A 24,517-nucleotide genomic window follows, 5' to 3' on the forward strand; every position below is an offset into this window, starting at 1 on the left:
TCTCAGCCTAGTCTACCTCGCAGGGTTGTTGTGGAGATGAAAAGGCGAGAGGGGAGACCCATACACACCACCTTGAGGTCCTTGGAGGAAAGGCGGGATATAAATATATTAATAAATACTAAATGAAATGCTAAGATTGGGAGATAATCGTGGTGCCATGCCTCCCTCCCACCGCTGCAGGGCCGCAATCACGTTCCCTAGCAAGTATCAATGCACATGCGTGCGGGCAAGCTACGAGTCCAACACTACACCGTTAGGGTGGTGCACACTCGCACTGGCGTAACTCACGCGCCGGGTCGGTTGGTCCGCCCATCCTCATCGATCTTGGAGTGGATGGAAAGGAGAGAGTCGTTGATTTCAGTTCTGATGTCACCCTATCAGAGGTTTCCTTTGTGCTTATCCCCCGCCCCTCAAGGGCAGCGCAGGCGCACTGAGGGGGAGGAAAGCCTCGCTCGGCTCTTTAGTTCTCCTTCCTCACAATCTTAGCTTCTTTTCAGTCAGGGAGGGCGAGCGAGCGGTTGGTGGGCTCGGAAGGGCGTCGTGAGAGGGCCTTTTAAGAAACCACCGCTACCGTGAGCCGCCCCATCCCCCGTCTTCCTTCTCCGCCCACCGCCATGAAGATCTGGACCTCCGAGCACATCTTCGAGTGAGTGAGGGCGGGAAGCGCCTGCTGCCCTAAAGCGGCGCCGGGAACGGAGAACGAGGCTTTGTGGGGTCCTCTCCCTGTTTTGTGAGGCGGGGCGGTGATTGGTAACTCGGCTTTTCGGTTACATTCACACACTGGGGCTTAGTAATCAGGGGACGCCAGGACGGCTCTTGTTGGATCCCAGCAAGCTCCTCTGGAGCGTTGCTGCTTTGGGTAGGGGGTCGGCCTTGGCGTCATTTCGGCCACTCCCTACTTGTGGGGAGGGGGATGCACTTTGGGGGGCCCTCCGCCTAACTTATTCCACACGCGCCCCATAAGCGGCTGCCTGTCTTTGGGTCTGAGTGATGACCTTGGAGTAAGGTTCCTACAAACACGGAAGAGCATGCATCGCGTCGTGTGCTTGGTCTTTCTCTCCTCAAAAGTGTCGCACATTAGATGTCCGAGGTTTGTCTCCGTGTTTTTCTTAGCTATGGCAATCTTTGAAACGGGGAGTTAAAGGGTATTGACGGTCTCCTGGGCTTCGCTGTCGCCCTCAAGGTTGATTTTGAGGCAGCATCCGTCTTCTGTCTTTCCTCCAAACAAAATCAGATGACAAAATATACATAGTTTTGTGGGAAAGGGCCGAAAGCAGTAGACTTTGTTTTTCACAGGTATTCCACTGGGTACTTTATTTCAGCACACGAGAAACATTGCATCAGATTTAGGCCTCCTTCAGTGCGTAGCTGGTATCTTTCTTCCCATGTGGCCATGGCTAAGCAGCTGCCTTGGGATTATTGCTTTTCCTTGCCTGCCTTTTCTGCGCTGGTGTTGCCTACCCATGCTCTCGTGCCTGTAATGGCCAAGTTCTCTTTGTATTGTGTTCTTATTATGTCTCCTGCTCTTTGGTGCAAGAAAATGTGTGCTGGAAAACGTGTGTTGGAGAGCTGCCTCAACCCCCTCCTTTGCAAGCAACAAGATATTGAAAGATCCACTTTCCCCTTTCAGTCTGTGTAGGCAGCATGTGTTTTAGCATGCTGTGTTCTGGCAGTTGCTGTTTGAACGGCATGCTTTTCACAGGCTGCTGTCGTTGCTAGGTTTGGTCATGTGACATTTTTATTAAGTTTCCTTTTTGCTATTAGAAAAGTCCATGGATCCAGATAGAGTTTTGGATTGGAATTGATACAGGGATGTGTCTTGATTCTCCCAGAATGTGTCTGCCTTAGTTTCTACAAATCAGAAACAAACTATGCTTGATGGCTCAGTATTCAGAGCTGGCTGCCCATACAGAAAACGGTCTATGTGACTAGCTCTTTCTGTACCTGATTGGTTGTTCCTTGCATGTCTTTCCAAAGCACATTTTGCTGGTAATGTATTTTGGATTCTCAGGGCTGGAGTGTTTCTCTTTTTTTTGTGACCACCCTGGTGTCTTAATCTTTAAGGTGCGACAAGGTTATAATTGTTTTTGCTTTTTCCTATATAGGTGTTGTACAGTTTACAACATACTTGAAACAGAATTCAGTGAAAATACCTTACTGTACAGTGAACTGCTTGGCTCAAAGTCTTCATTAAATCTGAGACTGTCTGCAGATTCTATTCCTATGCAGTATAATTAACTGAAAATTGGTTATCTTGGATTTTGTCTTTACAGTCACCCTTGGGAAACTGTTACTACAGCTGCTATGCAGAAATATCCAAATCCCATGAACCCCAGTGTGGTTGGAGTTGATGTTTTGGACCGGCACGTAGATCCCAATGGAAAGTTACATAGTCACAGATTGCTTAGTACAGAATGGGGGATGCCATCAATTGTAAAATTAGTAAGTGTCCGATCCAGATGCTTGGCAAATACCATTGCGTGCATTTACATTACTAGGCAAATACTTTCTTTGAAAGTGATATTTGGGGATCAGGTTAGTTTTGCATTTGTTAACATCTCTCAGTCTGTCTCAGTATACTTCCTTTGGATTTTCTGGCACTGTTCAGGATGCTAATCGGTAACTTTATTCTGGTTTATTTACTGTAATTGCATTGTATCCAGAATTGGAAGGGATTGGCATCTTCATGGATGGCCCCATTGCATCTTTATAAAAAGCAGTATTTTTGCTCCATAGCTGAACCATAGTCCTTTAAATTGCACTTTTCAGTTAGTAACAAACAAAGAGCAGTGGGACTGGGGGAGGGCTTTACAATTAAAATGTTCTAAGAAAGGAAAACATTACAAGAAGTGGAAAATGGGTTGTGGTAGTTCATGCACATGAAATGGAACAAGTAACAATGTACACTACACTAATAATGATAATAATCTGACAAATATTGAATATACATCTCAAGATGAGATGATTAGATGTTTTCATATTTGTCCTCTCTTGTACTCACATTGATAAAGAAAATAGTCTTAAGGTATATAATGGCTGGTGTTCTCTCGTAGCTCATTGGTGCTTGTAGAACAAGAACATATGTTCAAGAACACTCCATAGTTGACCCAGTAGAGAAAGTAATGGAACTCAATTCTACTAATGTAAGTATTACAAAAATGGTTTAACTTTAGGCTTTAGATGCATGCAAATATCTTTTCAAAATCAATCTTTCGAAGACTTATTTGGTTGTTTATTTGAACAAATAAATCTTGATCACACTTTTTGCAGAGCTTTTCTGACATCTGCGCAAAGGCAGCCTGGAGAAATGCATCTCAAGTGATGCACACAGCACATGACTTTTCCTTCAGTAGTTTTTATGTCATGTTGTGCTGACCTGTACTCATTTTTGGGAGCATCAGTATAGCAGTTTTTTGTGAATTTGGCAGCCTGTGCTAATAATGACAGCCTTCTAAAATGAAGAACATTTAGCATCGGGTTTGTTTCCAGTTCATGGTGCATTACTTGTGATTTAGTCTCAGGAAAAAATGTAATGACATCTATATTTGGGGAGATTGATGCATGCTCGTGAAAATACGGTACCCCAATCCAAGTGGCTTTAGATATCATGAGTGTTAAGCCTTTTGATTTTTTTTATTGAATGTCACTTTTGGCTGATAAAACTGACTGGATAAATTAAATCTCTTCTAGATTTCATTCACAAATCTGGTATCAGTAGATGAGAGGCTAATTTATAAACCACATCCTCAAGAGCCAGAAAAGTAAGTAATTGTATTTTTTCAGTGTGTTTTACTTTAGACCAAGGGTGGAGAACCTTCAGCCCACAGGCCTAATTAGGCTTGGCCCAAGTCTCCAGTTGGCCCTTGAGGCCATTTCCTGCAGACCACACCCATCTGCCCCACTCCTGATGGCATATGTAGCAGGTGATGGGCAGATGGAGATGCTATCATAGTGATGTCAGGTGATTGACAGTGGGTACAAAGTGGTCCTCCGTGGGTGGAGAAACCCAGGATCTGGCTCATTGGCTCGATCCAGTTGTCCCCCACCGCTTGAGATGTTTTGTTTATGTTTATGGTCTTAATATTAAAATTAGGTTGTATTAAAATTACTAAACCATGAGCTTTTATTTTACTATGATTTCTTGCATTCGATTTAATTTTTTATACCAGGATTGCTGGCTTTGCATATTTTCAGGAGTGGCATGTTAATGTCTCTTTGTGTTGGAGAGGAACCTGTTAGGTTTTTCCACCATCCCTTGCCTGTTCTCCTGTTTCCATTGTCTCCTACCTGGTTAAAAAGATATAGATACCTCTGCCTAAGTGAGCCTTACTTCCTGGCTTGCGTCTTTCTCTTGATTGTTCTAACCTACTTTAAACAGTTACTCATTCTGAAAACTTGCAGGTCTGTGTACAGCAATCTTGTTTCATGGGAGTGTATTACGGCCCAGATCCATGTGAGGGAGCAGATGAGAAATGTGCTATAAGGAGTGGAAGGATTTGTGCCACACATAACCTGGAAGCAATGCATATCTATTAACCCCAAAGAGTAAAATTGCTTCCACATATTCCCATTCTTAGCATCAGTGTGTACAACCGTGGAATATAAACTCAGTATTCCAATTGGCATTCCAGTATTCTAGAACAAATTACTGCTTGATCTCCTGTCTCATTTGCAGTTTGTTTGCTCTAGCTCTTGTAAAATATTTGCCTCCTTTTTATAAGTAAGTATTTAGTTAATAGCAGATAGCCTAACTACAGTATGTTGCTCCTGTGTTATATCAGAAGGTGTTATTACAATAGCAGAAGTTTGAGAAATGAGTTGGTAAATTGTTGTTCTTTTTTTCCTTAGAACTATTTTGACACAAGAAGCAACAATCTGTGTGAAAGGAGTTAGTGTCAGCAGTTACCTGGAAGGACTAATGGAGAACACAATCTCTTCTAACGCTAACAAAGTATGTATTGCCATCTTTTATTTATATCCCACCTTTCCTCTGAGGATGTCAAGGTGGCATACAAGCATGGTTCTCCCCCTATCAACAACCCTGTGAGGTTGGTTAGGCTGAGAGACAGGGACTGGCCCAAGGTCACCCAGTGATCTTCATGGCAGAGCAAGGATTTGAACCCTTGTCTCCCAGGTCCCAGTCCGGCACTCTTACCACTATACTTTATAAGGGATGAGGAAAAAGGATGGAGGATCTCATAGACTTTGCATGAAATGCAGTGCTGGCGCAGCTAAGTTTGAACTTGGAGGATTCCTAGCTCAAATCTCACTGTGGCCTCAAGGTTGGGCAAAGAACTATTCACTTAGCACTGATAGTGCTCATCTACCTTACATGACTGATGCAACTGCCATGTGGAGTGGAAACCGAGAGAGGGTGAGAGGCAGGCAAGCAAAGACACCATCACACAACTGCTCCTGCTTCATCTAGATTGAGATGGGTGGGTTCTTTGGTTGGTTAGTTTGAAGCGTTGGGTTGCCAGTGGGTCTGTTACATCCATGAATGTTGTGAGCCATTTGACTCCTGTTAAAAATCAAGATACAAGTTGACTAAAAAACGTTTTTAATCAATGAAATTGAGGTATGTTGCATGTTATAAAACTATCAAATGAAAATAATTAACCAAAGTGTATATTGGTGAGCTGCAGCTAAAAAGCTCTTTAGCTGAAGGTGAAGAACACAAGTTGAAATCCAAAGTGCTCTTTGAGCCCTAGCATAGCTTTTTACTATTTACTCTCTGTCAGTACCATATCACGTATGAGATATCTCCTCAGCTTTTCAGAAACAGTTCATCAGGGAATGAACCCGAAGGCCATAGAAATGAGCATGCAGGCAGTATTATCTCTGCTTTGGGTTGACTGCCTGACCGTGCTAATTTGTGCCTCCCACATCTCCATGCACACCATTTTATTTTTCCAGTATCTAGTATAAGTAGGAACAATACTCTTGTTTGTTTAAAATATTTTCCATCTTTTTTACCTGAGATAGGCATTCGAGGTGGCTCGCTACATTTTTTAAAAAAAATCATGGTAACAAGTAAAAGTGGGAGCCTGCAGTCAAAGCATAATACAAACGGAGCAGATGATGAATCAAATACTGCCAAAAGCGTCTACAAATAGGAAAGCCTTTTTTTAAATTGGCACCTAAAACTTAATAATGACATGATCCAGGAAGAGTGTTGCAAAGATGGGAGGTACCACAGGAAAGACCCCTTGTTCCCTACTCAACCACTTTATCTGTGAAAGTGGGAGGGCACAAAATAGGTCTGCTGCTGAATATTGGAGCAGGCAGAAGTCCTTAAGCCAGGATTCACCAACTTGTTACCCTCGGGCACCATGGCGCTTGCAAAAGCCTTCACTGGTGCCCCCAGCAGGTAGCCCAGAATAGGAACTTTAATTATAAAAAAAGCTCTGGCCATCCTAGGAAAAAAGTTATGAAGCAAAATGTTCAGGTACCCTTCTAAGTTATTTCTGTGAAATGAGTCAGCGTGGCTGCTCCTGTCTGTCAGTGTTTTTAGCCAGCGAGTGAAATCAGAGCTGTGACTAACCAGTAAGTTGTTCAGACACCAGACAATAGGAATCCCTGAAGTCCTAAAGAGCTGCTGTTTTGCCTTCCCTTTTAGTGCAGTTCTCCTGCTTCTGTTTTTTCCCCCTTAGTCTCTGGAATCTCAGTGTCTGCCCTCTTTCCTTAGCAACCAGGATGCATCTTTCCTGTGCTGGGTTCATCTGTGATAAGCTAGTCCCTAGAAGTTATTTTCTTAAAATACTACTATAACATAGCTGGTAAATATTAAAAGAAAGAATATTATTAAAGGAAATGTTAAAAGAATCCCCTTCCCCATAATACACAAATGTGGAAACTTTGCAAAAAAGGCTTAGGCATGTTTCCTGCTTTGCAGGAGCTAGAGCGCAGGGACACGTTAAAAATTCCCTGCATAGTTAATTTATAGAACAATGGTAAATCTTTGGGTTTCATGGGGCTTACTTCTGGGTAAGTGGGTACAGGATGGCAGCCTTTGTTTTAGGGATGTCATTAGGTTCTTGTGCCTTTCACAGCTGTTTGGCAGGAAAAAAATTAAACAGGTCAGGCCTCTTCTAGTATGGAAGTACAATTATGGGAAAAGTTTCACCATGACTAGTCTCTAATTTTGTATTATGCCATGCCCTGTGGCAGCCATTTTTAGTGACTAGTATCCCCGGCACTCTCTCAAAATTTGAAATGTGTCCTTGAGTTCAAAAGGTTGGCAAACCCTTGGGTATATTCTACTGTGATGGATTGATTCCCCTCACCAGTGCACATTTTCAAAAAAAGAGATGAGAGGCAAGGTTCAGATCTGCCTGGAAGTCACTCTCTTCTTCTCTATCTGTGGCTTAGTAGTACAGCACATGCTTTGCATGCAGAAGTCCTAGGTTCAATTCCCCGACAACTCCAGGTGGGGAAAGGAAAGACTCCTGGTCTGAAATCCTGGAGAGCCACTGCCAGCCAGCACAGACACTACTGAGCTAGGTGGACCAATAGTCTGACTTCAGTATAAGGCAGCTTCCGCTGATATATAGGAATGGATTGTGATTGGTTTGATATGTACCCTCTGGTCCAAAAAGGTTGGTGACCCCCGCCTTAAGCCATACGGGGTATATTTATTGCAAGGTCTAACACTCGCACTAAAATGTTAAGTATTAGTAATAAAATGGAAATAGGACAGGATGATGATGATCTTAGATTAACATTGGTTTTTCTTGTATTTGATTGCTTCATAGATGCAGGATTTGTAATTGCAATGCAAGATGAATGTATTACATCAGTGGTTCCCAAACTTTTCCCCATGGACCACTTGAAAATTGCTGAGGGTCTTGGCCCACCATTTGTACTGTATGATTTTTAATTGTGTTATTGCTGCTTTTATTTGTTATGTATTGTATTCCAAGGAATTGAAATGGTAATACAATAGAATACACAACAAGAAAGAAAAGAAGCAACACAAATAAAAATCAATATGAATGTTCAATGCAGTGGATGTGCTGTCTCCCATTTTCAACCACGAATCCGCAGACATGCTGCAGACCACCTGAATGATGCTTGCAGACCACAGTTTGGGAACCCAATATTACAGTTGCCTCCTTTTGACAAGATGGAAAATCAAAACATTTTTTCATCAAGGTGTCTGTGTGTTCTTAGGGACGCGAAGCACTGGAATGGGTGATCAACAAACTGAATGCTGAAATAGAGGAATTCACTTCTTCAGCAAGAGGAAACATGAGGTCTCCTATGGCAGCTGCAGCCTTTATGGAGAAATAACATAGAGCTGTATATGTCTATATCAGGCCTGAACATCTGAAATGAACAGTTGCAAACTTCCTTCAAGCTGGAAATATTTATTGTATCTATTTAAAGAAAGAGGATCTGTAGATTGCATTTTTAAGTGAAAAACTTGGAGAGAAGTTGCATACATCTGTATGTGAAGGTAATATGAAGGATGGTTCTGTTTGACTGCATTCCTTTCAGCTGAAATCTCAGCATTCAGTTCCTGCAAATACAGGAAGTAGCTTCAGCTTCCAACTTAGAACAGGTCTCCAGCAGAGCAAGCTGTGGAAGGCTCGTCTGCTGTTGGTTCCATCTTTGAATGGAATTCAAGTTTTCCTGGTCTCGGCTACTTTTGGGACCATCCCCCAAATTAAGCTGAGTTATTTTGGACACATTGGCTGGGACAGTTTATAACAGAATTTTTACTGGAAGAACATTGATTATTACTTGAAATATGATTGCTTATCTTAAAATGTTTGTTAATGCTGCTGTCATAAATGTAACACTTTGCCAACACGAGGAGTGTGATACTTAAAATCTGTTCCCTTACCTGAAAGCTTTGATCTGTTAAGAGATGCTTCATAATTTTGAAAGATTAACCAACTAAAGATTTGTACCATGAGTTTGGCAGAAGCTGTGTGCAGTATAACTAAGGGGGGATATTTAGTTCAGAAGTCCACTACTTTAATTTTGTATTTCCTACTTTAAAAGGGTACTGAAACCATTGAAAAATACAATTTTGTGACATGCTTGTTCTTGGATTCTGCAGTGTGAAGAAACAAGAAGTCATATAAATGCATAAACTGAGGTGGAAGTATTTGTTCCAGGGTACTGTAACATTGTTAAATGAATTGCATAATATATATGCTTGCTCAGCAAGACATCATGGACTATTAACATTTCTTAAATAGTACTTTGTGCTTTTAAGGAACAAAATGCAATAAGTGGCTTAATCTTACCACTTAGTATCCTTGAATTCCATAGGTAAAATAATGGCTAGATTCAAACATTCCCCTTCCTGTTCTTCACAGGGAGATATTTGTAGAGGGAAATGGTGAATGGAATATAAAACCCAAATAGCATACTTCTTAACATGAGTATTCTCTGGAGGAAAAATATGGCCCATTAAAAATGTTAGACTGTATATAAAGTACTTTTCATGTGAAGGAATGAAGAGATGGAAGGCTATTATCTCCCTGAAGATACTACACCAAGTAGTAAGTGATGGGAGAACTTTGGGTTGTGAGTTCATTTTGAAATGTCCTAATTCTGTAGATTCTTCTCAGTTATGTTTTGAGAATAGTTAATGGGAGTCCCCCTTGGCATGCAATTTTCTGTGTCGCTTGAGCATTGTATGTTAGTGATACAGAACTAGAGCTAGGTTTCTGTGCTTATCTGGATAGAAACTTATCTTTGATCTTCAAATGGGAACCTGTGAATATGCCCAAGACTACAAATGTTTACTTACATACGGTACTTAAATTTTAAATATTTTTCTACTTTGTCTTTATTGCATTTGTAAAAAAACAATGCAAAAACATTAGTATTTGGTTTTTTATATATTGAGAATGTTCTTAACTTAATTAAAACATAGTCAATGTTTGATATTCAAAGTTGTATTTTAATTTTGATACACTTAACATCTGTCCTGGGGAGAAGCCGCTCCTTGTATGTATGTACTGCCTTCAAGTCGATTCCGACTTATGGCGACCCTATGAATAGGGTTTTCATGAGGCTGAGAGGCAGTGACTGGCCCAAGGTCACCCAGTGAGCTTCATGGCTGTGTGGGGATTTGAACCCTGGTCTCCCAGGTCGTAGTCCAACACCTTAACCCAGCCTTTCCCAGTCAGTGTGCCTCCAGATGTTGGACCACAATTCCCATATTTCCTGACCATTGGCGATGCTGGCTGAGGCTGATGGGAGTTGTGGTCCAACAACATCTGGAGGCACACTGATTGGGAAAGGCTGCCTTAACCACTACACCACACTGGTTCTCAGCCACTCCTTACTCAATACTTAAAAGCTGTGTTTTCATAGCATGCATATTTTATCTTAAAATTCATTTGCTATAATTTCATTATTGGACAGGAATTGTGGGGATGGGAAAAACTAAAATTCCTAGGTGCTTGGCCTGCAATAGCCTGTATAAAGCTTCCTGTCTAGACTAATAGGGATTTTTGCAGCCCAATAGCAGCGGATGTGATAGCAGAGTGGAGGAATTATTCATTTCAGTGTTAGATTTCCAGATTTTGATTACTTGTGGACTTGCAAACTTGCATTGCACCAGTGAGTTAACTTGCAGTTTTTCAATTCTTTCAATATGCATACATAAGGGATCATGTCACCTGCAGCCTTGTTCATTGTCTCCCAATTAACTTTATCCCTTCCCACAAACCTTTTCCAACTCTACAATATCCTTTTTGAGGTGAGAGGACCGGAACTGTACTCAGTTTTCCAGTGCACAGAATGAAAATGAAGGCACTTAGTAAAGTGTTTATGCTCTTGCCCAAATGTGCAGCTTGTTTGGGCAATATATTTATCCTGTAGGCCACTCTGCTTTAATTCTTCCTATCTGATAATTTACACTTTTGATTAAAGGTTAATTTTGAGTATACACAAGGCCACCCCCATAAGTCATTCCCAGGCTTCCATGTCCCTTGGAAAGTACTTGTGGGTCAAATGTTCCCTCTGTCTTGCATTGTAGCTGCTATGTTTTAAATTTGGGGAAGAGGAGCACAGTAGCAAAGAGGAGAAAGATTTTCTAATAGTTCAAGCTATTAGGGGGTTGGACTTGATGGCCTTATAAGTTACACAGGGAAAGACCACAGGTGAAAAGGGACTAGTTATAGGCAAAGTCAAGCTTTTGAGTCTGGTATTCCTGGGGATATCTCAAAAAAAGGGTAAGGCAATTTTTATTTATTTATTATTTGATTTATGTCCCGCCCTTACAGCAGGAGCCCAGGGCAGCAACATATTAAATTGACATATTAAATTTCATTCATGGAAGTTAACACACCCTCAGGATGGAGGAGCGACAAAGAAGATCACTGCCTTTCCCTTCCCCTGGCCTTGCCCATACATCCTCTCCACCAGTGAGGCGGGGGCAGGGGACTGGCTGGATCTGTGCACCTCTCCCCGCCAAATGCCCCACCTAGAAATGTAGCTGCTCCACCTAACAAGGAAGGCTGGCTGCAGGGCTGCCCACCCCCCTGAAACAGGGACTAATGCTTTCTATTCTCCCTTAAAAAAAAAAAAAATTGCAGTCTGTTAGGCTGCATGCAACTAGAGCTGCCAGCTGCATTACACATTTAAAGCAGAGTATTATACCACTTTAAACTGTTTCCTTCAAAGAATCCTGGTAACTATAGTTTGTAAATGGTCCTGAGAGTTGTTAGGAGACCCATATTCCCATCACAAAGCTACAATTCCCAGAGTGGTATAACAATCAGTCCCTCTTCCCAGAGAACTCAAACTAGTTTCCAGGATTCTTTGGTGGGAAACTGACTGATATAATATAGATTTAAAAGTATAGTACAGATGGTGCCCATATGTGTATTCTGTACATGCATTGGGTTTGTTCTGTGTCATTGTCTTTGCCAACTTCTCCCTTTCTTCTAGCGATGTCCAGCCAACCTGAATGACCTGGAGTGAATCTCCCAAGAAGAATGGGCCAAAATCCCTCTGACACTGTGCAAAGCTGGTACATACCTAGCCCCAAAAGACTTGAAGCTATTACTGCAGTGAAAGGTGGCTCTACCAAATATTCATGTGGGGGGGTTGAATACTTATGTAAGCAACATGTTTCAGTTTTTTATGTTTCTTCCAAACATTTCCCGACATAAAACCAATGTCACCTTACAATAACTGATGTTGAGTTTCAGTGTTTCAAAATAGAATTATTATACAGAACGAAATTACAATGTACCATTTGTATTTCACTAATATTAGGGCATTGGACGGGTCTGATTTCTTTCGCAAGGCACTGTATATGAGTTGGAAAATATTGTTTCAATATGCCATATACACCTCATAAAAATATAAAAGTTTGCTTTTTAAATAATGCTCGATTATAAAGATTTAATGGAAGCACCACCTCTTCCATTTTGAACCTTTGGCCACAAGCAGAGCCTAAAGAGACGGTAAGGACATGACAGCAAGGAAGAGGCATAATGGTGGAAGAATCAAAATCAAAGTTTTTTTTACTGTACAAGAACTATTAACGGGACACTGACATAGACGAAGCCGTATCTTACAGGAAAATCTTCATGCTCCCATCTAGGTCTTACTCAGATCTACTGCAATTTATGTGTTGATCATATTTGCTGCTGCTGTTACACCAGTGTGTGCTGAAGGAAGCATGTACAGTGTGACTGGGAGATGTATGTCTTCAGACCCTAGGGAACACATTCCAGGTGCTACTCCCTGATGCATGTCCATTGGATGTTTGAAGATTCAAGTCTCCCTTTTACAGCATATATGTTTACTGCAGCAGATACCCCCATTACTCCAGGTTAGCCACAATAAATACAATTACAGAACAAGTGTGAAGTTGTCCTCAGTGAATTTCTGACGTCCATGTACCTATAGGGGCTTCAGCTTGTGCTGGTTCCCGATGGTGACGGCTAAGCCATGTGAGCATACTCAGCATGGAATATTCCCTATGGGATTGTCCCAAAGGAAAGCCTTCCCTATAACCCCTGCATTTCAGTTGTGCACTACAATCCCAAATCAGGAATGTAGTAAAGCTTCTATCTGTTGGGCTGACTATTCTTAGATCTGGAAGTAGAAGCCTTAAAGCTAACTCACACAGCTCACGCAGAAAGCACTTGTGATGAAGGAAAAGGCATATCCAGGTTGTCATAAGCTCACTCAGCCACTAACACATTTCACTAGAAAGCAGTAGTGTAGTGCTAAATTCAGAAGTGCAGGGTCCCTTCATGATAGTCATACCACACCCTCTCACAGCCACTCCCCTTTTCAAGATTATGCAATAAAATTCACTTTTGGCCTCTTAATTTCTTTGGAGTACTTTCCCTCAGTGATGCATTGCAAAGATCAATGTAGATCTCCATGTGTTGCATTTCAGCTAGATCTTTTATTTTCTGTGCATGTACCTGGGCATACGTACTAAAATGCTGTAAGGGAAGGAACTTCCTTTGTTGAGTTTACCTTCTTGATGGCCATACTAAGGGGGGTATGTTAGCTACTGAGAAGAGGCTTCTCAGTGGCTGACTTGCTTCCTTTCGCTCTGGTTCTAATCACCAGGAAAGGATGCTGAAAACATAGGCACCCTGCTTCCAAAAAAGTAAGGGGTCTAAGGCCCCCTGGATGACTACACAGCTGCTAGAAAGTCACTACTGACTGCAGATTTCCAGTTTATCCATGCAGCACAATAAATAAATGTGATGACAAATTTGAGTTTGGAAGTTTTTACCACACGCAAGTGCTAATATGTGAAATGGAACCAAGATATAGCTGTTCAAGTAGCAAGCATGAAAATGCTAGGCTGCCTCTGGCACCCTGCAGGTTGCACCATAGCTCATATAAATCCCTAGGGATGTGAAGGCCTGGAGGGAAAAAAATGGTGAGGGAGCTTTTTCCTGGGGCCTGACATCATTCGCCCCACACAGCACAAGCAAGCAAGGTTAACAGGACAAGGTCAAAATGGATGCGGCCTTATGGAGGCAGCACAATTAGATCCACCTTTTACTCCAGATGCAGAACCCATGCAGAGGTCTCTTCAGTCTCTATATCCATATGGTCTCTATTGGCAGTAGCCACCCTCTCACGGGATGGGGTGCTTTCTGGCAACCATTTGAGAATTCCTTTCACAAAGTAAATTTGTAACCCGTGCATCTAGTCGGGGCACAGGATGAGCGTCTTAATGTAAACAGAGCCCTACTGGATCCGGAATGCAAATGCCCCTCTAATCCAGCATCCTGTTCTCACAGTGGCCAACCAGATGCCTGGTGGAAGCCTGCAAGCGGCAAGGTTAACTTTAATATTTATTATTATTATAATCCATTTATACACCGCCTTTCAGCCCAAGGCCCTCAAGGCGGCTTACAGAAGACACAAATATCAAAATACAATATAAGAATACATCAAAAAAACAAAGCAATACAATAAAGCAATATGATTTACAAAACACAATTTACAAGAGTTAAATAACAATAACCATCACAATCTACATTTCCAACTTAACACTTGCAGCGCTAAAATTGGCCCCAAGGTACCGTCTAAAAGCACATAAGTCCATGAGTCCACTACCTTGCTGGAACTAAGCAGGTCTGGGTATGTCAGGCCTGGATGGATATCTGCAAAGAAACCTCATGTACACTGCCTTGAGTCCCATGATGGAAGGGGACTTGGTGCCTACGGTAGGCCCTTCCCGGTAGCTAACTTGCTCCTTGAAGCAGCTCAGGAAGGCAAAAGTTAGATTAGTCCTGAAGGAACATGCAGGCAAGGCTCCTGAAGAAAGAGTTTGACTTCCCTCGGGTTCACACTTCAAAAAGGCATTTTCCCCGTAATACTCTGATCGCTTCCTGGCTGTGAGGCTGCCTGCAGGTGGGAGGGTCCTCTTCGCTCGGCTTCGCCTGGGCAGGCTCGGCAGGCTTCTCCTCCGGCTGCTGCAGCCACTGTCTGCAAGCGGCTTCTTGATTGATTGCATATATATGCCATCTTTCTGCCAAGGCACCCAATGCAATTTACACTAATTCTTCTTCTTCTTTGCATACTGTGGTGGTGACAATATCTGTCATCCAGATTTACAAGTAAAAGTTGACAGGTAGAGTCCAACAATTCTTGGTTGCTGTGACATCTGAACTATCATTCATTGTTTGTTTGTTTCCCTACAAACCACAACCTTGAAGCCAAGGATTGTTCTTGGTTTCCCCATCATGGTTTGTATGGGGAGAATAAACCACGATTGCTGGTCTGGATGTTGCTCCTACTAGCACTGGAGCAATTTGGCAGCATGCACTAGCATTCATCATAAGCTAATGGCTTACTGTGTTGTCCAAATATGTTTATGATTGCCACCCCGCTTTGAAATGAATGCTAATGAAAGTTAAAGAGGAAAGCACAAAAGCAGGACTACAGCTGAATGTCAAAAAGACTAAAGTAATGACAACAGAAGATTTATGTAACTTTACAGTTGACAATGAGGACATTGAACTTGTCAAGGATTATCAATACCTCGGCACAGTCATTAACCAAAATGGAGACAATAGTCAAGAAATCAGAAGAAGGCTAGGACTGGGGAGGGCAGCTATGAGAGAACTAGAAAAGGTCCTCAAATGCAAAGATGTATCACTGAACAGTAAAGTCAGGATCATTCAGACCATTGTATTATCGATCTCTATGTGTGGATGTGAAAGTTGGACAGTGAAAAAAGTGGGTAAGAGAAAAATCAACTCATTTGAAATGTGGCGTTGGAAGAGAGCTTTGTGCATACCATGGACTGCGAAAAAGACAAATAATTGGGAGTTAGAACAAATTAAACCAGAACTATCATTAGAAGCTAAAATGATGAAACTGAGGTTATCATACTTTGGACACATCATGAAAAGACATGATTCATTAGAAAAGACAATAATGCTGGGAAAAACAGGAGGGAGTAGAAAAAGAGGAAGGCCAAACAAGAGATGAATTGATTCCATAAAGGAAGCCACAGACCTGAACTTACAAGATCTGAACAGGGTGGTTCATGACAGATGCTACTGGAGGTCGCTGATTCATAGGGTCGCCGTAAGTCATAACCGACTTGGAGACACATAACAACAACAACAACCCCCCACAGTACTCTTGTGCCCTTAACAGCTGTACAGCAGGAAGAAATTCAACAGGTGGAGCTTTCACAGGTCTAGAGGAATAGATGATCTGCGTGCAATGCAAGCGCAAGAGCTTTGATAGGGAAACAAATGGAAGTCCTCTTGGATTTTGCAACGGCTCTGCTGAGAACCGCAAAGGAAAGGGAACAGCGCTCCAGCTGGATACTCAGAAGAGGCACATTGAGATGCCACAAGCCTGGGACGTTATAAATCAGCACTACCCCACCACGCAATAGGAATAGGAACGCCAAACTTATAAGCGATCTTTGCTCTGATTGGGTGTTTCCTTTGCATTGGAAGTCAACGGGATCAAAGGAATGATTGGCCGGTCGGGGGTGGGGCGGGGAAGGGAGGAGCGGGCGCCTGTGATTGGCAGACGGATTTCGAGGCGGGGCACGCTTGTGATTGGTCGGCTTGGCTTCTGATTCCGGGTCTTAATACGCTTCCGGGTCGACGCAGCGCTCGGCCGGCTTTGAGCTGTGTGTTTGCCGTCCTTGAGGGGAGTCGATTTGCTTATAGCAGTCATGGTGGCCTACTGGAGACAGGCTGGTCTCAGGTACGAGTAGCTGAGGCAGCCAGGTTTCCGCTCTTCTTCCTTGTGGTGGTTTCGTCCGGGCGGCGTCCGTGCCTCCCTGAAGACAGGAGGTCTCCTGGGGTAGCCGAGCAGGGCTCATTAGCGCTGTTCGCCCGCTTTGGGGATGGGGCTTCATCCAGGGCTTGTCCGAAGCCAGTTGGGCGCTGTGAATGAGGAAAGGAAATACCTTGCTGTGGACACCTGCTGAAGCACTAAAGTACTCACACCCCTTGTGTTCCCCATTCATTCAGAATGTACAGCCTTCCCCAACCAGGTCCCTCTTGATTGTTTTGTCCATGGTGACTGGTGCCCATTCTGGCAGGACAGAAGACAGGGAGGCAAACAGTAGGCAGAACTAGGGCAATGTCAGGCAGAGTCTTACTAATTTTAGTTTTGTCCTCATCTGCTTTCCTTATGAGTTCTATAACGCAGCAATGAGACTAACAAAGAGGAAGCTGACAGCCAGTGCCAACCTCTGAACTGGTGGCTTTAAGTAAGAAAACAGGCAGGTGGGGTGTGTGAGGTCAGGCTATGGTTGGTGGGGTCCTGGCCCAGTGGACTAGCATCCACTGTGTTTTGTAGTACAACTGGCTGGGGCTGTTGAGAATTACAAAAAAACCAGTGTGCACTTGGTTGGGGAAGGCTGGATAAACAAATGAAAACCATCCAATCACCCCTGGTTCTTTGCATACATTTATGAATAAACTTGGCATCCTGAGTTGGTTTGTAATTGTGCTATCTGAGAGTTGTGTTTGGGCATGTAGGCTTGTACTCTGTGGCCAGTCTTCAAATAAATGTTTACTCTTCTCCAGAGGAAAGTCAAAGGGTTTTTAGAAGCACTTTCTACTTGGCTGGCTTTGTGTGTTTTGTGTAAAGCTTTGTAACTTGGGAAGAGAGAAGGGTTTCATAAATATAGTCATCTTGAGAGTTCGTTAGCCCTATCTTTGTTAAGGCTTGAAGTGTTATAGCCTAGCTCTACCAGCTCAGTGAGAACTAGACCTTGCTGTAACTGGTATGTTCTGATTAATTATTGAATATCTCAGGCTCTGCTATGCTTGTCTGCTATGAAGAGAAATGAATGGTTTGTGGGATATAATTTTTTAAAATTCTCTTCTTTCTCCCATGACCCGATAAGTGATAGCAATCCCCCCTGTCTGCCTTCTCACTTCTGTTAACTAGATTAATTTACTTTAGTGAAATGGCAACTACTTGATGGGTATTTATGTGCTCAAACACAGGTCTGTGTTAGTCACTTCTGGCATAGCAGCAGCCTGAAAGAGTGAAGGGAAATTTCTTTCACTGTATTAAAAAAGGCTTTTGTATTGTCACCTGTAGACATTTCTGACTTGTCGTAGGTGATCAGTTGAGTAGTTATCTACAAGCCTGTAATAGAATATACCACAAAAAGTGTTGATGGCCACAAACATAGATCCCTTTAAAAGGGTATTAGACAAATTAATGTATGATAATGCTATTAACGATGGTTGTATGCTGTTTTTTGTTTTAATTATTTAATTTATAAATCTCTTCCCATGAGGCATCCCAAAGCATCGTACCATACAATAACCTATATAAAAACAGTTAAAACAATTGCATGCATGAAATCAATTTTTTAAAAACAATAAAAAATGTAACTGTTTAAAACAGTTCTGCAGCATCATGTTGGCATTAACGTTTGCAGTTAATATTTGTGTGAGCTTGCTCTTCCCTTGGGGATGCTTGGAAGCCCGTGTATTGTCAGTTTTCAACCAAGGTGGACTCCAGAAGGTTAATAGTTATTCCTGTGATCTGCACTTCTTTTTTCCCAGTTACATCCGGTATTCCCAGATCTGCGCCAAGGCAGTAAGAGCAGCTTTAAAACCACAATTTAAAGCAGAAGCGGAGAAAACAGCAAGTGCTAATGTAAAAATAGTGAAACCCAAAAAGGAGTGACATGCAAGTAAGTGAATTAGTTCTAAGATCCTAATTTTTGTAATGAAGCTGCACCCATTTTTACAACCTCAGGTAGTTTCTGCTATCCTCAGTGTTAAATTGTTAGGGAGCTCATACAGCTTTTAAAATAAGATATTTGGGATTTAATGAGATAACTGTGTGCAAACTCCTTTGAGAACTGGTTATTTCAAGAACAGAAAATTGTTGAGTCCATATCACTAAGTTAATGAGATTTTGTGCGAACTTGGACAAGAGTTGTGGTGCAGCTAGAAGTTTCTTAATTTTTAAAATGTGGCTTACTTCTTCCATGGAAACTATTGTGTGCAAGAAGCACAGATCTAGCTGCATGTGTATTCTTTTCTGCTTCTCATCACTTTTTTGATTGTGGTCATTGTAAATCCTGTTTTCCTGACTAAATATTAGGATTGAGCAAGTGGAACATATGAAGCTCCCTTAAACTGGGTCAGAGCACTCCTCCATCTCCCATCTTTTGCAGCTTATGGGCTAAAGTGTGCCCCCTTTAACAAGGGAACAAAAAAGGAAATGCTATCTTATGAACACTAATATTCTAATGAAAAAGTCACAGAAGTTAAAAGCTGTCGGTTGGTTTTGATTAGTGTAGGTGAAGGACCAATTTTATATTTTTAAAATATGGTTTGCTGGGTTTTAATTATTGAAATGGAAATGGACTGCCTTCAAGTCGATCCCAGCTTATGGCGACCCTGTGAATAGGGCTTTCATGGTAAGCAGTATTCAGAGGGGGTTTACCATTGCCTTCCTCTGAGGCCGAGAGGCAGTGACTGGCCCAAGGTCACCCAGTGAGCTTCATGGCTGTGTGGGGATTCGAACCCTGGTCTCCCAGGTCATAATCCAACACTCTAACCATTATGCCACACTGGCTCTCTTTAATTATTAGCTGTATTATATTTTTATACCATCTGAATTACTGTTCTTCCCATACCCCTAAGGAAGATCTTTAGTGAACCACATTAGGCAACTCACCACTTTATTGAAGCTCCAGCATTTTTCAGCACTATTTTGAGGATTGCCTCTTTTTTGTTTCTTTGTATTTGATGCTGCCCTCTTTTCTCTCTCTCCTCCCCTTTTCTAACAACTCCAAAACACCCAGTCCTAAGCAAGCATAGCCATAAATATAACCCCAGGTTTGGGACTAGAAGAGTCTAAATAGATCTTGATCTAGTAGCTAAGGTTCTGCAAATAACATTCCTTGGTTCCCTTATTCACTGATGTGGGTTTCTGGAAAACTTTGAATTGTCAAACTTTCAATTTCCATCTGTGAACTTTCTTAGAACCTAGAGTGGGGGTTGGGAACTTTTTTCAGACCAAGGGCCACAGTAACATTTTCTTTTATAGAATAGGCTAGTTTCTACACTTGCTCTCACACCCTTCTCTATTCTCTATCCAGGCAAGCAAAAGGCATAATCAGACTTCAAAGAGGCATTCCAGCTGGCAAAAACACTGCCCGGCCTAGAAAGTAATTAATTTAGGCTGCAATCCAATATATGTTTACTCAAAAGTACGTTCCATTGGGTTCAGTGGGAGTTACTCCTGTGTAAATGTGTCAATTACAGCCTTAGCATGGTTGTTTCACTAAGCTTTAAAAAACCTCCCCCATGTTAATTTTTTATTATTTATTTATTTGGTTTATATCCCACCCTTCCTCCCAGTAGGAGCCCAAGGCGGCTGATGTTCCAATACATCAGAAGTATTTGACTGAAACTTTTGAGGGGGGAAATCAAAACACATTGTGGTTTAAAAGCTGTATTTTGCAGACTTTTTTACTAGAATACTTGTAAAAAAATTAATGATGGGGATAATCACATGAAAAACATTAATTGCAACTCTGAATCTACCAAGTTTGCCTAATGCATTTGCAGTTGGTATCCATCCATTATGAACAAAGAACTTAAAGAAGATTTATGACAGACAAAAGAAAGTACTTCTTCACACAGCATATAGTTAAACTGGAATTTTCCCCCACAAGAGGCAGGACACCAACTGGAATGGCTTTAAATGAAGATTAGACGAATTCTTGGAGGATAAGGCTATCAATGAGCCATGATGGCTATGCTCTGACTAGAGTAATAAAATTTTCAGAAATTTTGAAGCCATGGAAAATGATTTTTCCTTTTCCTGGGGAACAAAAGAGAAATACTGGGAAATTGAAACATATGCAATACTTATGTTTAGCGCTCCTTACAAATAGAAAGTCACTTTGTTGTTTTAGGAACATAAAATTTATTATGTATAACTTGGTTTGCCTGTAAAATTATCATGTTTGGTATATTAAAAGTACAATTTATTCAGACAATTACAAATTGAAATTACTACTTAATTTTCTTTAGATTTTTGATACAAATTGAGATACAAGCTTCTGAACTGTGAGGAATCTAGCATCTCTTTAGTTTTGCCAGTTTATGAAGAGTGGGCAAAAATGATAAAAATAAGAGAAACCATCAACATTATATTTACTTACTTCATTAAATTTATATGTTGCCCTTCCTACCAAAGGAGCGCAAGTTGCCAAGCATGCAAGCAATGAAACATCTAAAAACTTTATAAAAGTACAACAAATTTGTATGTATTCTGAAAATTATTGTCTCCTCCAGTGTCAAACAGATATAAATCACTCATTTCCATAGAAAGATCTGAGAAAACTAGGGGTCATGAAATTTAATCAGTCTCATTTTCTCTGTCATGATCTTTCTGCTTCTTTGTGTTGTTCTGTATTTTCTCCCACCTGCAGTCCTTTGAGGCCTAGTCACGGGGACAGAAACAGATTCACCAACTATGCCAACAACAGAAAGCACACAAGCAAAGAAAACACTGAAGCCGCTTTCTCTTGCGTCAGTGGCAGTGCCTTCTACAGGCAGAAATGCATCGTGCTCTTGCATTTGAGAGTTGTACTCTGTGTACAACTCAAGACTTCCTTGTCCTCAGTGTACAAGAATTGTAATGATCTGATACTATACATAGTCTTAAAAGTCTTCCTGTTAGTTGATTTTTGAAATCATTTTGGGAGAATAAACATATGAAAACTGTCTTCATTCTAAAAGAGAATATTTTGTAATTTTCCAATTTTTCAGAAAAACAAAACTATGGGGGGAAAACACTTTTCTGAATTTTTCTGGGTTTTTTCCTGAGCCTTCCCGTCTATAGGTCACTTCTGCTAGAGCTTCTAGAAATTGCAGGAGGGGAGAGTGCTCTTGTGCTCAGGTCCTGCTTGCAGGCTTCCCATGGGCATCTGGCTGGTCACTGTGAGAACAGGATGCTGGACTAGATAGACCATTGGCTTGATCCAGGAGGCTCTTCTTACTCATGAAATCGAAAATGTGCCACTGAAATAAAAAGCATTGGAAAATTTTCCACCTCATATTGCTGCTCCTTTTTTAGCTTTTCTCTTCTTCAATCACATTTATGAAGGGGAATGTACTGTTTGTGCATTGCTCTGTATAGCTTCAGCTGCTAGACTTCCTGATAATTTCAGTACTCTCCAGTACATTAACTTAATGACTTATGACCAACTGTTGCAGCATTAGAACGTTCAGATATTATACCTTATATCAGTGTCTTAGTCTGTAAAACATGGGTGAAAACTGTTTTAGGACTCTTAGATATATTTTTGCACAGCAGTTCACTTACTCATAAATTATAAATATCAAAAGTGGGGGAAATAATTTTAATTCTTGCTCTCAGTTTGGAATGATATTCTGTATCATTTAACTGCTTGTCTTAATTGTCTTACAGGGCCTAATCTATAGCAGGCACAATGAAGATTCATGCTTGTACACAACGTAACGGCTCCCTGCTCCGTGAAATCTCTCTGCATATGTGTAAAATCAACATGCCAATAAACAGAACTTCTTGAAAGTGCTTTTTAATGAATACTTTTTAATGAGCAAGAACAATCCAACGCTTTGGGATTTTACAGCATTTTCATCCACCGCTGGATTTTACTATGTCATGGCTAATGTATACATATTAAAATATCTCCTTAAATTTGGTTGTTAAAATCTCAGGTATCCTTATGTGATCACAAGTTTGATAGGGTTTTTGTGCTGCCCTACAAATTTGTCAAAATGCAAACACAATTTGGGTTGGTCTTTCACAGTCCAATCCGCTTCCTGTGTAGCTTGGAAGAATTTGGTAACGTGCCTCTGAGCATATGGTGAGTGGTGGCAACACCTGCCATCTCCAAAGATGGAGAATTAAATTTTTTTATGTTTCTTGGTGTTCTTCTTACTTTGCTTCTTTCCTGTGTTATTGTTTCTACAGAGAATCTAATCTAGAAAATTCTATTTCCCTCATTCAACCAAGAAACCTGTGTCAAATTTATTTTTATTAATTTCAAAGCCTTTTTATTGGTCAATGTCATATGATTGTGAAGGCAGGCATTTGTGTTTCAAATTGGAAGTTATGATCTATTTCTATTTTGGGTGCATTAACAGTTGAATCTGAAACTGCAGTTTGATGTAAAATCAGACTGATTACAATATGTTGCTATTTCAGCAGTGACTCCAGCTGCTGGAAAAAACAAACTTGACCTGCCCAAGATGCATGTTTTCAGCCTGCTATGCTTAAACCACTTCATTTAAGGCAAGGTGGGCACTGTCAATTAAAAACATAGAGCACACATAGAATCTTGCTAGAATATTTTTCACCTTCCACTGTTTTATCTTGTGCAAACTAATACACTCCTGATGTCCACTGGAGACTATTCTGCAGAATAGTCAGTGCCATTATTCCACAATTATTTTTGGAGCTTTTTTTAGTGTAAATTTTGCAAAATCTTTCTGTACTTCACATATTCACAGAAATAGAAACCAAAGAAAATGATTTCCTATAGGAAACTTCAATAAAATTGCAAAGTAAATCAAACATATTTAAAGTGAGTATCTGAACTATATCAGTTGTCTCAATTATGTTGCTTCCTCCCTGCTAAAACAAGATCAGCACAGCATGTGTGTTGTTTCTATTATTTGGGGTGTAGGCAGGTATTGCCATCACTCACCATATGCTCAGAGGCACATGTTACCAAGCTGCACAGGAAGTGGATTGGACTGTGAAAGACCAACCCAACTTGTGCTTGCATTTTGACAAATTTGTGGGGCAGTACAATATCTCAGAGAAGAGGTCAGGTGTCCTGCTCCCCTGGTGCATTCACTATAGCTGCCCAGTTTCCCTGCTGTTTAAAGTTTAATAGAAATATCTGTGGGCTATAGGTACATTTTTAAACGACAAGGTTTTTTGTCTGTTAGTGAATTTCTCTGCTTTTTAATCTGGGAGGTAAGAAATGGGATCCTATGCAAGGTTGCTGAGAATGGGTTGATCATTTGCATGTTTATTGAGTTCAGTGGGATTTACTCCTGTGCAGTCATGCTTAGGATAGGTAAAACTGATCACAGGAGGGGAGGAAGGGCAGGGGGGAGGGGGATAGGAGCAGGCAGGAGGGGGAGGAGAGGAGAAGGGCAAGTTTGATCATTTCCATGTTTATTGAGTTCAGTAGGATTTGCTCCTGTGCAATCATGCTTAGGATAGGTAAAACTGACCAGGGAGGGAAGGGGGGCTGGAGTGGGCAGGGTAGGAGGAAGAAGGAAGGAAGGGAGGGGAGAAGGGAAGGAGGGGAAAGGCAGGCCTGATCATTTGCATGCTTACTGAGTTCAATTGGATTTACTCCTATGCAATCATGGTTAGGATAGGTAAAAGTGACCATGGGGAGTGGGAGGGAAGGGGCAAGAGGGCAGGGATGGGAGGGAGGAGAAGGGTGGGTGGGTTGGATCATTTACATACGTCTTAGTTCAATGGGATTTTTGTGTGTGCAATGTTTAGGATAGGTAAAACTGACCAGGGGGAGGGGAGG

At 41.4% G+C, this 24,517-nt stretch overlaps 2 protein-coding genes across 3 annotated transcripts; both read left to right on the forward strand.

Moving 5' to 3' along the window:
- Positions 1-407: 407 nt before the first annotated feature.
- On the forward strand, positions 408-12,825 carry PRELID3B (PRELI domain containing 3B). 2 transcript variants are annotated; one of them, XM_061631140.1, is made up of 6 exons: positions 408-646; positions 2,274-2,442; positions 3,054-3,143; positions 3,691-3,761; positions 4,849-4,951; positions 11,917-12,825. In XM_061631140.1, exons 1-6 carry the CDS (start codon positions 615-617, stop codon positions 11,947-11,949), a joined length of 498 nt encoding a protein of 165 aa, XP_061487124.1. In that variant the 5' UTR covers positions 408-614; the 3' UTR covers positions 11,950-12,825. The 2 variants fall into 2 exon arrangements, with proteins under 2 accessions (XP_061487124.1, XP_061487123.1); XM_061631139.1 differs by lacking the exon at positions 11,917-12,825 and adding an exon at positions 8,173-9,911 and having other exon boundaries at positions 409-646.
- A 3,731-nt stretch (positions 12,826-16,556) lies between these two features.
- On the forward strand, positions 16,557-22,527 carry ATP5F1E (ATP synthase F1 subunit epsilon). The gene is made up of 3 exons (XM_061631142.1): positions 16,557-16,686; positions 18,513-18,643; positions 22,405-22,527. Exons 1-2 carry the CDS (start codon positions 16,655-16,657, stop codon positions 18,634-18,636), a joined length of 156 nt encoding a protein of 51 aa, XP_061487126.1. The 5' UTR covers positions 16,557-16,654; the 3' UTR covers positions 18,637-18,643; positions 22,405-22,527.
- The last annotated feature ends 1,990 nt before the right edge of the window (positions 22,528-24,517 follow it).

This window comes from Rhineura floridana, chromosome 6 (assembly GCF_030035675.1).
Source record: "Rhineura floridana isolate rRhiFlo1 chromosome 6, rRhiFlo1.hap2, whole genome shotgun sequence".
Classification (NCBI taxonomy): domain Eukaryota; kingdom Metazoa; phylum Chordata; class Lepidosauria; order Squamata; family Rhineuridae; genus Rhineura; species Rhineura floridana.